This window comes from Anarhichas minor, unplaced genomic scaffold, assembly GCF_050575085.1.
Source record: "Anarhichas minor isolate MPS153535 unplaced genomic scaffold, ASM5057508v1 ptg000024l, whole genome shotgun sequence".
NCBI classification, from domain to species: domain Eukaryota; kingdom Metazoa; phylum Chordata; class Actinopteri; order Perciformes; family Anarhichadidae; genus Anarhichas; species Anarhichas minor.
The window spans coordinates 12,236,669-12,254,760 of NW_027466470.1; the positions used below are offsets into that span (position 1 = coordinate 12,236,669).

General features: G+C 42.6%; 1 protein-coding gene across 5 annotated transcripts; it reads right to left on the reverse strand.

The window, feature by feature from the left end:
* Positions 1 to 119: 119 nt before the first annotated feature.
* Positions 120 to 17,945, reverse strand: LOC142956910 (lysine-specific demethylase 4A-like). Of its 5 annotated transcripts, XM_076098692.1 has the most exons (24): positions 17,787 to 17,941; positions 16,307 to 16,528; positions 15,960 to 16,121; positions 15,703 to 15,878; positions 15,471 to 15,585; positions 15,112 to 15,305; positions 13,758 to 13,807; positions 13,560 to 13,663; positions 13,315 to 13,452; positions 12,918 to 13,129; positions 11,640 to 11,806; positions 10,840 to 11,489; positions 10,243 to 10,350; positions 9,958 to 10,075; positions 9,561 to 9,736; positions 9,172 to 9,385; positions 8,603 to 8,682; positions 7,485 to 7,540; positions 6,272 to 6,380; positions 3,729 to 3,920; positions 2,490 to 2,660; positions 2,198 to 2,317; positions 1,676 to 1,768; positions 120 to 1,523 (listed from the first exon to the last, which is right to left on the reverse strand). In XM_076098692.1, the coding sequence occupies exons 3-24, from the start codon at positions 16,098 to 16,100 to the stop codon at positions 1,386 to 1,388; spliced, it is 3,522 nt and encodes a 1,173-aa protein (XP_075954807.1). In that variant the 5' UTR covers positions 16,101 to 16,121; positions 16,307 to 16,528; positions 17,787 to 17,941; the 3' UTR covers positions 120 to 1,385. The 5 variants fall into 5 exon arrangements, 4 of the variants coding, with proteins under 4 accessions (XP_075954807.1, XP_075954806.1, XP_075954805.1 ...); XM_076098691.1 differs by lacking the exon at positions 16,307 to 16,528 and having other exon boundaries at positions 17,787 to 17,944; XM_076098690.1 differs by lacking the exons at positions 16,307 to 16,528; positions 17,787 to 17,941 and having other exon boundaries at positions 9,958 to 10,072.
* Between the last annotated feature and the right edge of the window lie 147 nt (positions 17,946 to 18,092).

Here is an 18,092-nt window from a genome sequence, read left to right on the forward strand (position 1 = left end):
ACATGGGCCCGTGAGGAAACCAATAAGGCAGTTTGAAGTGTAGATAAAATGTGTCTGAACATAACGTCTTCCTGAGAACGCTGCAACCTCACATGGCAGATAGAAAAGACTCAGAAATCTTCTTATACTGACCCACTTACCGCCTTTTCATTTATTTGTGATCAAACTAGAACCTGGTTACAATGTTCGCCTCTAGAGCTAGCTTTTATCAAAAACACAAAAAAAATGTAATCTTAAAATGTTAACCTCCTGAGGCAGGAGGTGAAAATAAGTGCTTTTTCTTAAGAACCAGATTAGCAATCACAGCCTTCAATCCCAATTCAGGAAGAGTCTCACAATTTAAACAGGATGTCTGAAAACCTATCAATATAATAAATATAAACACATCATAGGTTTTCTACAGACTGTGAAAAGGACATGACAAAAATATCTTTGTTCTTAAACTCAATGCACTCGCATAAATAAAAGTGTGATAATGAGTAATTACAATAGTTATAAGTATGCTTGGCCCGTTGAAATGTAAGGCGTGGGCCTTTGACAGATGTGGACTTTCCTTCCATCTCCACAGTAGAAGCACGTTGACACACCAATGAGAAGCAATACGCATCACTCTATGCAACGCATCACATGACTCATAAGCACGACCTAAAGGTGTGTCAAAAGGTGACCGTGAGATATTATTTTGTTTCTTTGGGGTAACAATTTAACAGTTCTAGATGAATGAAATAGTTTTTGTGGTCAACAGCTGATTGGCTCATAGTTTAGCCTTTGTTAAAATTCACGAGTGAAAACAATGAACAGAAATGATGCTTCATTTAAAACCTTCACAAGCATAACTTCTCATCACTGCAAAATATGATGAATTATTATGAAAATAACATAAGCCGGTAAGTCAAGAGCAAACGGTCATTTATAGAAAAAAATGTCACAAAATTAGATTAACTGCCGATTGCAGAACGTGTAAAGTTTCCTTTACCGCTGCTAAATGTGGTGGCCGAGAAAAAAATCTTTCCCCAATTAGATAGTCCAACCTTTTCCATTTTTAATAATTGAACTAATTTAATAATTGATGGCTTCCAGATGAGAAAAGAAAAAAACTAAATGAAATGGAGGAATAAAAAATAATCTACAGAGCGTGATGGGAAACAAGTGAAAGAATATTATTTAATGCACACAGAAGTAATTTAAAGTCCCAGCCGTAGTTTATAAATATGTAGCCTGAAAGGCAGTGGAAGCAGAGGAGGAGGAGGAGGAGGGGGATCATTCCTATCAGCAGTAGCCAGAAACAGAGAGGCCAGACGAAGAAACAAAGATCTGGAGCTGCTTCTCTCTGCGGTGAGTCGATAAGGCCGAGGAGGCGAGAGAGAGGGAAACGGATATGGATGTCACTCCATGATGGCTCGGTAAATGACGGGCTCGATGTAGTCCTCTCTGTATCGAGAGTTGATGACCCTTTGCCTTTTGGAGTTCTGTTTGACGTCGCTCTGTGAGAAGAGCTCAAAGCGCATGTCTGACGCCACCGACTGAGGAGCAAGCATCAGAAATAGAAGTTAGTGCTTGCAGATCTCAAACATAGAATAAGTGTTGTAAGCCACACCTTGCACACTTCATAACACGTTCGTTTGAGCGTAAAAGGTTCAGAGATATTCTGATAAAATGGGGGATTGTACGTTACCAGTCGTGACTTGACTCGTTTGGGAAGATTCTCATCCAGAGTGTAGATGTCTTCTCGCTTGACAGTGGTTTGTGATCCATCCTCAAACTCCACCTGAATGTACACACACACTGTAAGTGAAACCACTAATATACATATCACGTGGATGAAAATTCTTTTCACCACCATTTTTATGAATAGTTTCTTTATTACATTTTTTATCACATGCAGCAATCAATGTACATTTTACATAACTGTTTAACTGGTTTGCAAAAAGACAACAACATGCAGGCTGTTCATCATTTCTCTGAAATAGACCACCAGAGATAAGAGGCGAAACTGTGTGAAAAGCACTTCCCTTTAACATATCACATGATGAGCATATTTAGTCATTTTGACCCTTCACCACACAAGACCACCCACATTTCAGGGTTGAGAAACCCAACTGTGAAGTGGTTTGAAGAAACCGAGTAAGCCTGTTGGATACAGTCTATGCAAGTCGGTGCCAGTGAGGCAGAAAGAGGGACATGAAGGCGGGTTTACCAGGTACATAGGGATGGAGTGCGCCGCCATGAACTTGGCTCCATATATCAAACCATCTGTCCATCGCACTTGAACAGCATCTCCTTCGGCGGGTGGACCGAGCCGGACGCAGTCACGGTTCTGAAAAGAGAGCGAAAGGTGAGTTTTCTAAACTCATTCGTTTAGAAAACTTCTCTAAAACAGGGAACTTAAATGTTATCAGCTGATCAACGTTGTTTAAAGTCTCACTAAGTGTCATCCCCAAACATCTTTGCACTTGACAGAGTAAATGATTGGAAGCAACTCCATTAACCTCGATGTCCTCTGGGAAGAGGTTGTCGCTGTAGGAGCCGTCGTCGAACACCACCTCGTAGAAGGTGGCTGTGGTCAGTTCCACCACCTCGCTGTGGTAGTAACGGCCATTTTTGTGTTTACAGATCACCCTCTGCCTGACTGCCAGCTCACGCATGGAAGCCTTGTTGCGCTGGGGAAGGACAGAAACAGAGCGTTAATCTTGAAAGCTTATCACTCCACAGCGCTGTGAATCACAGGAGAGAGAAATGGTAGTTGTGCAAAACAAACAGCAAGTCTATAAAGATTCATTCTTTATCATTCACTCATTGGTTTTGTTGCCGCTTATCTCTTGACAGAAACAAAAAGACGTCTCTCTCCGCCCAATTAGTGAGTCAAAGCAGAGCAGCACGAACAATAGTAAGAATCCCTGCGGTAGTTTGAGAGTTTAGGAGTGTGAAAAGTTAAACTACAATAACAGAGAGATCTTGGCGCCAAATTAGGTGTATTTATCAATCATTAAAATGTGACTAGAAATGATACGTCACATTCTAGAAAGCACAAAAAACAAACAACGTTCTTAACAGCAGCGTAAAAACACTTAAATTATGAGCGTAAACACAAACATGTAGAAAATTACATTAATTGAGTAGTGGGAGTAGCTGTTGATATTCAAACGTTATTGCATAATCAAAACATATATACATATACATACACACATACATACGATCTGATGTAACTATAATCCATAAATCAGTTTGCATTTTTGCACTTCCGGTTCAATCCAATCAATGTTTGTTTTTTTGGTTAAATGCCTGATATAAGGTCTGTGGTTAACGAACGGTAAAGAGATTTTAACGTTTTGTTCCACCATAGATTTCTTTAAAAAGGCGACTGCTAGCAAGTGGCTATACGAGACTACAAAACATCATCACGCTGACTAGTCTGCCTTCACATCCTCGGTGTGTATACTTCGACCGTGGTGTAGTTCCTTTATAGCCCAACGTTAGTTTTTTACTTGTGGCAATCGCATTCACACTTCAAAAAGCTAAAAGTGCTGTTTTTATATTGCTGAATAAAACGTGTTAGTATCAGAATATCAGAAAAGTGGGTTAGTGTGCATCAACTAACCCACTTTTCCTCAAAAAAAAAAAAAAAAACAGAATCGAAACACAGCTTCGCATGATAAAGTATGTATAAATTATGTAACCGTTTGCATTCAACTCATTACTATTGGCCTGATTGTGTTCCACTAGGTTACCTCTGGTATGCTGAGCGCTTTGTGTCTGTGGCAGGTGATGAACACTATGAACGGCCAGTCATCCGGGTGCATGATCATTCCAGCTGCCTGAGCGCAGGTGGGGTGAAACGCCGTCGAGCAGCGCCCGTGGGAGCACTGGACACAGCAGCCATTCACCTCCCTCTTCATCCGTTTCCTGCAGTACGAACACTTCTACCAGAGTGACAAAGACAAGCGCGGATGAGGCATAGCGGCCGAGAGGAAAAGTTACGGGTGGCGGGTTAAAGCAAAGGAAATACAGGGGAAGGAAAGGAGGAGAAAGGAAACAAGCCAAGTGGGGAGGATAACAGGAAGAAAGATATTTTTTTTTAAGTTATCAAAGGAAGTACAAGGCAGGCAGACCCTGACATGAACTGGAACACAGACATGTTAAGAGAGATATTACACAACTTCCTTTTGGGAATTTAACAGGGTTCTGACATCATAGGTACATAGGCCAACCATTGTTAAAACAAAGTCCCGTGTTATTTCCAGACTGACCGTGACTAATGCACATGCATACACTGTCTGCGTGTTACGTCTTTAACAATATATACAGTGGGTACGGAAAGTATTCAGACCCCTTTAAATTTTTCACTCTGTTTCATTGCAGCCATTTGCTAAAATCAAAAAAAGTTCATTTTATTTCTCATTAATGTACACTCAGCACCCCATCTTGACAGAAAAAAACAGAAATGTAGAAATTTCTGCAAATTTATTAAAAAAGAAAAACTGAAATATCACATGGTCATAAGTATTCAGACCCTTTGCTCAGTATTGAGTAGAAGCACCCTTTTGAGCTAGTACAGCCATGAGTCTTCTTGGGAATGATGCAACAAGTTTTTCACACCTGGATTTTGGGGATCCTCTGCCATTCTTCCTTGCAGATCCTCTCTAGTTCCGTCAGGTTGGATGGTGAACGTTGGTGGACAGCCATTTTCAGGTCTCTCCAGAGATGCTCAATTGGGTTTAGGTCAGGGCTCTGGCTGGGCCCGTCAAGAATGGTCACAGAGTTGTTCCGAAGCCACTCCTTTGTTATTTTAGCTGTGTGCTTAGGGTCATTGTCTTGTTGGAAGGTGAACCTTCGGCCCAGTCTGAGGTCCAGAGCACTCTGGAAGAGGTTTTCTTCCAGGATATCTCTGTACTTGGCCGCATTCATCTTTCCTTCAATTGCAACCAGTCGTCCTGTCCCTGCAGCTGAAAAACACCCCCATAGCATGATGCTGCCACCATGTTTCACTGTTGGGATTGTATTGGGCAGGTGATGAGCAGTGCCTGGTTTTCTCCACACATACCGCTTAGAATTAACGCCAAAAAGTTCAATCTTGGTCTCATCAGACCAGAGAATCTTATTTCTCATAGTCTGGGAGTCCTTCATGTGTTTTTTGGCAAACTCTATGCGGGCTTTCATATGTCTTGCACTGAGGAGAGGCTTCCGTCGGGCCACTCTGCCATAAAGCCCCGACTGGTGGAGGGCTGCAGTGATAGTTGACTTTGTGGAACTTTCTCCCATCTCCCTACTGCATCTCTGGAGCTCAGCCACAGTGATCTTTGGGTTCTTCTTTACCTCTCTCACCAAGGCTCTTCTTCCACGATTGCTCAGTTTGGCTGGACGGCCAGGTCTAGGAAGAGTTCTGGTCGTCCCGAACTTCTTCCGTTTAAGGATTATGGAGGCCACTGTGCTCTTAGGAACCTTGAGTGCTGCAGAAATTCTTTTGTAACCTTGGCCAGATCTGTGCCTTGCCACAATTCTGTCTCTGAGCTCCTTGGGCAGTTCCTTCGACCTCATGATTCTCATTTGCTCTGACATGCACTGTGAGCTGTAAGGTCTTATATAGACAGGTGTGTGCCTTTCCTAATCAAGTCCAATCAGTTTAATTAAACACAGCTGGACTCCAATGAAGGAGTAGAACCATCTCAAGGAGGATCAGAAGAAATGGACAGCATGTGAGTTAAATACGAGTGTCACAGCAAAGGGTCTGAATACTTATGACCATGTGATATTTCAGTTTTTAATAAATTTGCAAAAAAAAAAATTTCTGTCAAGATGGGGTGCTGAGTGCTATTAATGAGAAATAAAATGAACTTTTTGATTTTAGCAAATGGCTGCAATGAAACAAAGAGTGAAAAATTTAAAGGGGTCTGAATACTTTCCGTACCCACTGTATATACCAAATGTGGTCAGACTGTCCCTGCTCCATTACGCAGTTGAAACAGCATACATTATTCGGAAACATGCAGGGGTCTGATTGAGAAGTGAAAGTGGGTAAGAACAGCCAAGCAGGCGCCACAGCAGTTTCACTGTTGTGAAATGCATGTCCTCAGTGAGAACCACAAACAGATGCCACCAGAGCACAACTCTGTTTACCAAGAATCCAATCTGTGCATCTGTGTAGGGGTCTAAACTACTTGGCAGTGGAAAACTAGACCTGACTCGTATTGCCATAAATACTGTAAGTAGACGGGCATTGTGATAATAGTGAGATAGAAAAGATGCAACCCACATTAACTGTAGTGAGTCTTACCAGTTTGAACCGTGGCAGTGGGATTGCAGAGAGGTCAATGGGGCCTCGCTCAGTGATGTTGACAAAGCGAGCTTCCAGCACAGTGATGGCACACAGCACATGGACCCACCTGTGTGAAAGGCAAACACGAGGGAGATTTAGGACAAACAATTCCACGTCCGCGAAGCAATGTTTCTAGAAATGTTAGAGCACGTATTAAACAATGTAGTTACACAATGAAACAAGTAAACATGATGTGTAGACATCAATTTGGAGTCCCAACTACATGTTAATGTCTACATATGATATGTAAGAAAACAACTACAACTTGTACAACTACTTCTTAAGGCTGCTGTAGTAGACATTCTACCTACTCTTCAACCATTCGATTGGTTAATGGTGGAAAATAATCTGCAGGTTCTCTCGAGTCTAGATTAACTAAATCAACCACAGTCCACTAAGTGCCCTCTTCCTACTAGCCTAAATTCATTACAATAAACATAAAACACTATATGTAGCATATCAAATTATGTTTAATGTAATTATTGTATACTTGCAAGCTGACCAGCTTGCACGTGTCCATATTCATACGACTTCAGAGAATAGAACGAGCCGTCAAAACCGTTATATTATATTTAAATATTAAGATTGTGTTCAGTTAAAGAATTAATAAATATGACAGAGTATCCCCACATTAAACTACAGTTATCTGAACAAACAAGGTTTAAACTTGAGCATGAAAGAATTTATTGCATTGGAAATAGTAGTTTGACAAAAAAAATCCAGTAAATCCTATTTCAAAGGGAAATTTGTGACATTGCACATTTAAACAAGTATTCTTATCTGTGGTTCTAGATTAGGGACCAGCTCAGATTACATTACATTACATTACAGTCATTTAGCAGACGCTTTTATCCAAAGCGACTTACAATTCAGAGTCTATCACATTTCTACACCGTAGGCACAACTACGGGAGCAATTTTGGGGTTAAGTGTCTTGCTCAAGGACACATCGACATGCGACTAGCAGAGCCGGAGCCGGGGTTCGAACCGCTGACCCTCCGATTGAAAGATGGCCCTGCTATCCACTTAGCCACAATCGCCACAATTACCAGGACTGCTACACATGTGTCATAAAACTTCAAAGGTTGGTGGCTTCTGTACTATAGCTTCTGGTTTACACATTCATACATTGCTCTTTAGTGGCAGCACTACGGTCTGCTGGTATTTCTTACTTGTCATCGTTGGCTCTCTGCAGAGCGCCGCCTCTCAAGGAACACAGACAGCAGTCCTGGAGGAAGACAAACACAAAACAATGTATTGTTAAAAATACAAACTCTGACTAACTGACTCCTTTATCTTCGTCACAGCTAAATCCTGATGTCTGGATATACGATGTTCTACTCTATATTACTTAGAGCTTAAACTGGCGATAGCCCAGTCAGCTCTAGTGGATCACATGGTAGGTACTGTGCACCTGGTATGGCAGCTGTCAGGAACGCACTGTACTTTCTTAAAGCCCGTAAAAAAGTGCTGCTGTTAACTGACAACTTCCATCTGTTGTATCTAAATTCTGATCAATCTTTCCTGCCACAACAGTTCTAGTCTGACACACCTTTCTCTACAGATATTACACAAAGATATTACAGGAAACCGTTAAAGGAAATCAATTGGCTGAGTACGGTAATCGGGGGTCGTTCTTAGCCAAGTTAATAACACAAGGAACTCTTTAGTAAAAATACACAGCATTTGATGTCTTAATATTTAAAATAAATAAATGACTGATTCTCACTATACAAGGAATATCTTAGATCCTACGAAAAACAGGAACAGTGTGAAGCCAGGGGCCATTGGAGGTGTCACAAACAAACATAAAGTGAAGCATTGCCCACTAGTGATCAAAGGTGTTTGTGCCACAGTAGGGCCACATTCCTCACATTCCCCAACAACCCATTGTTCTGAGCAGGCAGGAATGATGAAAGCAACATAAATTTAAAGATACATTTTACAAACAAAGTTGGGGAAACAAATTCCCCAAAACAATAAGACACAAAGGGACACTCTCTGTCTCAGAACACAGGAAGCGGTAGCGTAGAGAGACAACTTTATAAGTGCCACAGAAGCCGCTGTGGTTGTTAATTGTATTACACTATAAAAAAAAAGCTACATAGATTCAGCTGCAGCAGCTGTAATTCACTTAAATGTATTCCTAACCTGAACACCTGCAGTCACTAAATGTTGTACAATGCAAGGCAAGCTGGGGCAGGGACACGGCAACTCTGTGGCTGAAGTTTTGAAGTTTGTCTATAAATAGTTTAATGATTATCTACTAAAGGTAGCCAAATTAACCGACCTCTGTGGTGGCATCAGCCTCACAACGGGCGCACAGCCAGTCGTCTAGTTCTGCGTCGTCCCCAGACACACCATAGCAACCTGGACAAAACAACAACATGTCACACATTCACAAGCTTCATCCCACAGCATGGTCAGTAGTCATATTTGGCTTTTTATTTAAGATAATTGGGAGGGTGAAAAAAAATAAGTGGTCAGGCGCCAGGCTGCACCAAAGTAAAATAGTATTGAGGAATACATAAATGAACTAAGATAATAACATTTTATTAAACTTAACTAATAGCATTTAATTCAGCAAAATAAGGAATCTCACTGTATGTCAACACTGTGTAAAAGCTCCTGGTGCTACTGGCTGAATTATTTAGTGTGGCGCATGCGTTTATCCATAATCCATTTATGGTCTTAAGTCATGGCTGTTTTTAATAAGTGTCTAACAGTAGTTTTAAGCTGAAGAATAACAAAATATCTGAATGTATAGTATGCAAGATAAATTTAATTTACCAATCCCTGAAGTGTTCCTACCGATGCACACTTTAATGGATACCTGTTCATCGCAGTGAAGGGGCTTACTTGTGTGTACGCGGACGCAGCACTGAGCACAGCTGACCAGCCGGCTGGTCCCGTCCTCTGCTACATGAGGGTTAAACAGCTGTCCCTCCCCGTTATCATTGGTCTTGCCAGATTGGGTGTTGAAACACATTTCGGGGATGAGCGGCTTGGACCACTGGCGGCCCCCTGGACGGTTCACCAACGTCACGCTGGAACTCCCACTATTGGATTCAGACTGGAGGGGAGAAGAAGAGGATTGTTATATGATAATCCGATGGATCCCATCCTCACTGAAAACCTATTATCAAGTGTTGAATCAACGCACAGCTATGTGAAAATTCAAATATTACCTTGGCCAAAGAAACATTAATAAAAACACTAACTTGATAAAACCATGCTGATAGTGTCACCTGATGGTAAGTGTAGAAGAGTAGGCAGATGGAGCAGTAGGGGGCCTGCTGGCCCACGCTCTTGTTGTACTCTCGCTCTGCCTCAGGGTTGTACGGGCGACACTGCCACAGCTGGGTTAACGGCTTTGCCCACTCCTCCTTCTCCTCTTGCTCAAACTCCTCGTTAACGAACTCTTCTACAGATGGGATGAAGAACAGAGACGCAAGTGTGAATGGAGGAGGAAGATGGTGGTGGAAGCATAAGAATTCAAGCCATGAGAAGAAAAAATGGAAATAGAATGAAATGGGTAGAAATTATAATTAAGACAAGACATTATATTATTACTGTAAATATGATGTTTAGTAAATCGACTCCACACAACATATTTCTACATTATGCAGATGAACAACTGCGTACCATTGTCACTGTTCACCTCCCTGATTAGTGGGTGATGGCGGGGCAGCTTGCAGAGCTGGGCCTGCTGCTGTTGCTTCTTCACAACTGACTTGCAGTACGACTGCTCTTCTGACACCTGCTGGAGCAAGACATGTATAGCAAGACAAAACTTAAAAAACAGGGATGATACTGTACCTGTAGCAACGAACATAACATCAGTTGGATTGATTTTTAGACATTTAGGGGGCTCTGTACTGGTATGCATAGATGCCTTTGAGAATTTGGTCCCAGCTAGTAACTACTTACGTGATGAATCTGAGGGATCACCTTCACCTCATCACAGACTGGTTTATTGACAGGAATGGTGTCATTCAGGATGACAACGCCACTATCCACAAGGGGGGATTGGTTACTCTGTAGATTGAACAGCATAAATGACATTGAACATTCAGGCAGGAATAATAACTGATAAAGTGCATTCTGTCTCCACAGAGATCACAAAGAACTGTTGTGTTGGTAGAATCAGTAATAAAACGGTGCTCTAAGAGATAATTAGGCAAAGAAAATGCCCCATTAAAGAGCCACTAAAAGTCATTTTCTTTAGTAACTACATGCACAATAGTATTATGAAGCAAAGACACGCATTTAAGAGCTCCGAATACAAACTTTACATCTTATATGTTCAGGAGTGACTACAAGCTATTTGGGATGATTTGGTGTTAAGTTGACAGAAAAGACAATGCATGCTTCATAGCACATAACCTGCGCTCAAACAAGCATGTGGCACAGAGAGGCAACAATTTAAAATTACATTTCACTTCTTGCCTCTTTGGTAGAAGTGTTCCGTCAACGAATGTTCTATTAGAAAAATAAATAAATAGTCAAAAACAAAAACAAACAGACCTTTCGCTTGTTGTTCTTGGAGGCCTCCGTCACTGGTTTGCTCATCTCTGTGGGATGCATTTGTGTCCAAGTGGCAGCAGATTTGCAGGTGGGCTCAACTTCAGGCTTCTTCACTTCAGCTTGAGCCTCAGCAGGCATCGGTATTTCAGGTTTGTCCTCCTTTTGGACCGGCTCTACAAGACTCTCTGCTTCCGATTGATTCAGTGCTGCGGTGGTGAGAATAATCTTGGATTCTGGCTGTGGCGAGGACTGAACCTGCGTGTGTGATAATGTACAGGCTTTGTGCTGGAGATGACGGGGTTGATGCTCTCTAGCATAGCTGTGAACCTGCAGCTGCGTGCGAGTCTGCCGCTGCTTTTCTATAGCGTAGCTGTGCACCTGAAGAGTGTCTTTTGGACTCAGAGTTCTGTGGAAGAGCAGGCTGGCTACCCCCATTTTGCGGGCAGGTTGAGTGCTGGTTTCTGTCCACGAAGGTGCTGCTGAAACTGACAAATATCCATTTCTGGGCTGGGACTGAGATGAGATCGCGGGTGCTCGAGTCTTGGTATAATGTGGGGGGCGGCCTACATCACTGTTACTTTGGGTCAGGCTCCTGTGAAATGGATCCAATAAAGTGAGCTTGGTTGGTGTGACAATCAACTTTGGTGGGCCTGTAAATTGAATTAGAGATATCTCGTTTAGGAAGTGATGGTGAAAAAAAATGCACTTTCATTACACTTCATTTTCTTTCACCATATAAAATGTGCTATTTCAGGCTTAGCTGCCCTTCAGGAAACTAGAGGGTAGTGAAAAAGTGATACCTTTATTTCTCTTGCCATCTTGTAACATAATACGTGGAGGTATAAGGCTTAGCCTGGGGCGCTTCCCGTACTGCTCCACATCGTCCTCATCTTCATCCTTGGGAACAACCTCCTCAGGCACCTCCAGACAGACTCTGTGTCTCTTGGTCTCTATCCTCTGTGTAGCGCTGAGAACCAAACAAAAAGGGACAGAGGACTATAAACTGCAGGGAACAAAAAAACACTAGTTTTTTCTGCCGCTTTGAAATTAAACCTCGTCAAATACCTCTTACAACAAAAATGTTAATACTAGAATTCAACGCAAAAACTACAGCTTTACAAATAAAGAAACCACCCTGGAGTGTATCGGTCATCTTTACTAGGTGTTTCCTGTGTATGAAAAAACAATATACGAGCTAACCCTATCTCTAAGGCTGGCTGGGCTCAGCCTTAGAGATAGGGTAAGGAGCTCGGTCATCAGGAGGGAGCTTGGAGTCGAGCCGCTACTCCTTCGCGTCGAAAGGAGTCAGCTGAGGTGGTTCGGGCATCTAATTAGGATGCCTCCTGGACGCCTCCCACTGGAGGTTTTCCAGGCACGTCCAACTGGGAAGAGACCCCGGGGAAGACCCAGAACACGCTGGAGGGATTACATCTCCCAGCTGGCCTGGGAACGCCTCGGGATCCCCCAGAATGAGCTGGAACATGTTGCCGGTGAGAGGGAGGTCTGGGTCGGCCTGCTTGGCCTGTTGCCACCGCGACCCGACCCCAGATAAGCGGAGGAAAATGGATGGATGGATGGATATACGAGCTAATTTTGGCAGGAAAAGGGTAAAGCTGTATGCGAGATGGGGAGCAGGGCATTCCTAGAAAGAGGGCATTAGCATGTCCCAGTAGTTCTCGCTGATTATTAATAAATGAAAGCCGTGATTTGTTTTGTCTAGACTAATTAGCATTGATTTCCTCTGCTGTCACTGGGTCTTTAAGCTAAGATTAACTGGCATTAAAGAAATGATATATTGTATATTCTAGAGTAAGTACAGTCTAACAGGGTTGACAGCTCCTTTTATAGAATATCTAGCTTTCTTCACCATCGCTTTACAAAACTCAGACAGACAAGGTCATAGGGATGATTGTTTACAAGACTTTCCATGGCAGACACGCCGCTGGGTGTTCCCAACAGAGAGCACAAAATAACCAGGACTAACAAATCACCTATGTAGTAAAACATGTAACTGTATCAACCACTTAAACAAATATACATATAGTCAAGAGCATTCATTTCTGTAGTAAATGACCCACCTCTTTCGCTCCCCATCATCCCCACAGCTCTCAGTGCAGTTACTGATGTCATTAAAGGACTCCCCCAGGAACTCCTTGGCCTCTGGGGTGGGCCGTGTGTGGTCAATGGGTAACACATCCCGCCCTGCCAGCCACTGTTCATAGCGATCTGGCTGGAATTTCTTCACAAATACATCCATAGAAATCTTCACCATGTCTCTACGGCATGAGCACTAAAGGGAAGAAGAGCAAAAAGACAGTGATTCAAATGGCGAGTGTTACAGGTGACGATGTTGCATGTAATCTATAAACGTATAGTTGATAATACTGTATATGTTAACAGTCTTACTAGCAAGATAACATCTGATTCAAATTAGGTTAGCTATGGTTTTCTATGCAGTCACTTGGCGGTCCTCACCAAAACAGCTTGCTTGCCGTACTCAATCCATCTCTCCGTGGCGAAGTTGGTGGATTCTGCACAGTTGAAACCGTGGTTGAAACCAGCATGATAGGCATAGGGGAACGTTACCATGAACTCACCAGCCTCCTGAGTGATCTTCAGGAGAAGTAAAACATTTCTTTAGTAACTGCAGTTTATACATTTGGCTTGTTCAGTGGGTATGAAGAAAAGGCCCTCAAACAAACACATAATCTCCTTCGTACCTTTTCAAACGGAATGCCATACTTCTTTAGTATCGAGGGAGAGATGAGAGTCATCTTGTGCCTTAAAAAAGCCTCACAATTTTGGGAACTACCAGGAAAGAACCCTAGAAGGAGCGAGAGCACACAGATGTTTAAGTCCATGATAGTGAACAGCCTGATAAGATAAACATCGACAGATAATAGTGTTGGGTCTCTTACCTTTAGCCAACCGCTCCAATCTCTTCCCATGCTCTGGAGGAACACAGTACCTGCGCAGATTCAAATTAGTCTTCTTAGTCACAGTAAACTGATATAATGGATTTATGTATATACTATACAGTGTGGTGTCAGATTCTAGGATATGCACGGTGGTGTGGTGGCTAGCACTGTCGCCTCACAGCAAGAGGCCCCGGGCCCTCACTCAACACATCACCTTCCCCACCCATAAGCACAGTCACATCCTGGACCTGGTCTGTTCCACTGGAATCACCATCAACCACCTCACCATCGATTCTTAGACGCATCGCGATTCTCTCGTGAAAGATTATGACTCGATGCAGAAAACTCAATGATCGGAAATTTGAAACTCAATTCTCAACGTTATGATCGCCTGTAACCATTCGTTGACACCGGGCTGTCCGTTTCTTACCGCTGCCCCTGAACGCAACAGACGTAATACACGCGAGTCTTGTTTACATTCTAAGCTTGGCTAAATACTAGCAGAGTTTTTGCTGAGGGCGGCTGAGCTTCAGCAACCGAATATGGATTCAATCCGACCAGCACCCCCTGGCTTTAAAGCTAACGTATAGAAGCATTTTGCTTCTTCTTCCACCAAAATCTGGAAGGGCGAAGTGAATCACAAAGTAGATTGCAACTTTTATTGCCAAGGATTTGCACCCCTCAATACTGCTCGCTCCACCTACTACTCTGGCATCATCCACTCCGGTTCCGGCAACCCCAAGGTCCTGTTCTCCACAATAAATAAACTTCTCAAACCTATGGACACTCCCACAGTAGAGAAATGTAACAACTTCCTGTCATTCTACAAAGCAAAAATTGAGACCATCTACAGGCGACTGACCACTTCCAGCGAACGCCACGTCAATCACATCACAAAAAACACGTTCTTTTATCTAAAAAACATTGCCCCCTCTCCTCTCCAGCCACAGAAACACTCATAAACGCCTTCATCACCTCTCGACTGCACTACTGCAACAGCATCTTGAACGGCACATCCACTAATATCATCAACAAACTACAATACATCCAGAACTCAGCTGCACGTCTGCTCTCCCACTCCCGCACCAGAGATCACCCCAGTCCTTCAAAACCTCCACTGGCTCCCCATACAGCAAAGAATCCAATGCAAGATTCTTCTCATCACATACAAAGCCCTTCACAACCTAGCTCCTTCATACCTTTCAGACCTCCTGCACTGACAAACTCCCACCCGCAACCTCAGATCCACCAACGCCAACCTCCTTACCCCCCCTACTCGGTCCAAGCACCAGACCTGGGGGGGGGGGGGGGTTCTTCTCCATTATTTCTGCATCTGAGAAATTTGTGTCCTTACCATGATTTGGGCTCTCCAAAGTGCAAGTAGTTGATACTGTAAAGGTCCATGTCCTCAGTGTGCCATGCAAAGGTGGTCTTCCACATGCCAAAATACAAGTAGGGTGTATTAACACCCTCAATAGTGATGCCGCTTTCACATTCCACAGTATCCAAAATAGTGTCAAGATGGGAAATGTTCCATTCTTTGACGTCCTGCAGAAGTGGAGCAGACAATATAAAATCAGCAGAAGAGACTTGAAGTGGTGATGAACACCACTATGTTCAGTAATGTTTCAAGTACACAGTCAGCAATCGGAAAACCCATCAACATTGAAGAATATTCTCTAGAGCAAAGACATCCAAGAAATGTCAACTCACAGGGTCATATAGAGATCCATTAACATCGGCCCCGTATATGGGAGGGTTAAAGGTCACGTTCTTCCAGTACTTCCTTTCCAGCTCCTCAAAGTCATCATAATGTGGACTACAGAACCTATAAAAGGAAATAGTTAATTAATACCAACACCATTAACTAACTTCTACCATCAAAAGGTTAAAAATGTAGTTGGTAGATTTCAATTGCAGATTTAACAGATTTTCTAATTCTCACTTGTCACTGTTGGCAATCTTGCGAAACTCTCTCACGGTGATGGACTTCTTCTGAATGTTGTATTGTGTGAAAAGGCCCGACTGGCCCGTCACCACCTGCTGAATGGGCGCAGGGATCACCAAATCGTCTATATCGTCATAAGAGCTTCTGGGTTTCCATTCCTTTGGTGGGACAATCTTGGAGGAGGAAAGTGGACAGTGCGTTAGACACTAGAATGTGTGCACCTGTGTGAACACATGCAGTGTATCACTACTTACTTTAGCCAGGCCTGCTTTGTGTGCTCCTTGGGACTCCACATATGCAATGTAGCGGCTGAAGTTCTTGAATTCCTCAGGAGTGGGGTAAAAAGTCATGATCCCCTTGGAGCCATGGTTTTGGGAAATCACCTCTGACGCCATCCCAAAACTCAATGGCAGCTCCTGCAAATTGTGAATAAATGTTGTGATATCACGATTAAATATATCTTAAATCAGTTATTCCATTATCCGTTTTCTACCACAGACAGGTATCTTTAACTGGATCCTGCCTTATTTGGCCTTAGCCTCTAACGTTATAACTTAATTGAAAACTGCTATCTACAGTTCAATGATTACAACAATATTACTCTGTGGCAGCTAGTGACACTCCTCAGCCAACGTGTGGCACTCCTCAGCCAACGTGTTGTACTCCTCAACCAACTTGTTGTGCTCCTCAGCCAACTTGTTGTGCTCCTCAACCAACTTGTTGTGCTCCTCAGCCAACTTGTTGTGCTCCTCAACCAACTTGTTGTGCTCAACCAACTTGTTGTACTCCTCAACCAACTTGTGGCACCTACTGACACCTATATCTAAGCAGAGGAAGAGCGAAGATATTTGCAGACTTGTATTGTTGGATTAAATATTTTAACATTCAGGCATATCCACTTAACTATGTCTGCTGATGTTTAGATGCCATGAAAACGTTAAAAAAAAACACACAAATAAAGCAACTTTTTTCAGACTTTTGTATTAAATTTTCTTTTCATTATTATAGCCGATTGTTGTAAATTACTGTAAAAGTAAATCTTTTTTAAGACTGTATCATGTTCCTTTTTTGTTTCAAAGTTAGCAAAATTATTATTAAATCAAATGAATTAGAAACAAGTACAACGTGGTTGCTCTAAGGATGTATGAAGAGACCGGGGGGCTCAGGGGACTGTGGCCCTACCTGCTCAGCACGCTTGCCACTGTCACAAGTATATAAGCTATACATTACTGACATTGCAAATTACTCCTAATATGTTGTATTGTTAATAGGCTATCTCTGGTTCTGAATAGTAGAGAGATCATAACTTAATTTGAATGGTTCACTGTCGTATGTTACGTGTTAGCATACCTAGCCTGGAGGCTGCACAGCGCCGGGAACAACTGAAACAGTCCCTGATTGGTTAAAACTGCGTCTCTTTAATTCTGCCCCACAGTGGAAGCCCAGCCAGTGACATTAGCTTATTTGCTAACTTGCTAAAGAAACATGGGCTAATTCGTACAACAAAAATGCATCGCATATAGCCTAGCATGAGCTAATCTGATAGCATAATGTTTTCACTAGTATTCAAGTTAACATTGGTTCTTGTCACGTATCGTAAATTACACGATAGCCAAAATGAACGTATAACGTCACTACTTGGAGTGAACTTGCCGTCTTGCTCTCATGGTGTCTAAAAGGGAGAGTGATAATCATAAAACAACTAGTTAGCCAGTTCACGTTAGCACCGTGATTGAGCGAGACTACTTCCTGTATTGCAGAACACACCACAGCTGCGTTACATCCTTCCAAACTCATTCGTGTAGCTAGTGTCCCATTAGCAAACTTGGATACAGCTAGCGTCAACGTTCTCGTAGGTTATAAAACGGAGCTATCTACTTTATATAAACAAATTTCAACAAGTGTTTGACTTTACTTGCAATACAAAAAGTAAAAGTACCAGTTGACAAGTCAGTGATAGCAATTCCAGGAAATAGTCTACACCCGACCCCTAGCATCGACATTAGCTGTCGAGCAGTTTAGCCATCAGATTAGCATTGTGAGTTAAACTAACATTCTGAGGCAGTCGTAATGTAACTTACCACCTCTCAGTTGATTGATACGTTATTCCTTTGCGTTGCAAATATCTCGTAATCACTAGATAGAGCAGTTCGTGGCATACGAGAAAGAAGAGAGCTTGCTAACTAAGCCCCCAGTGAATAGATCACTATCCTCCATTACCACGTCTACGCATGTACACGCATCTCGGATTTTGTTTACCACAACACGCTTGGGACACGCTCAGCCAATCGGAGGGCTGCTACGCTATCTCGTGGGTCTCCGAGTGGATTAAGACAGTAGTTTAAATCTCATAATTTTGTAACGATTGTAAATATTAACTTGATTAA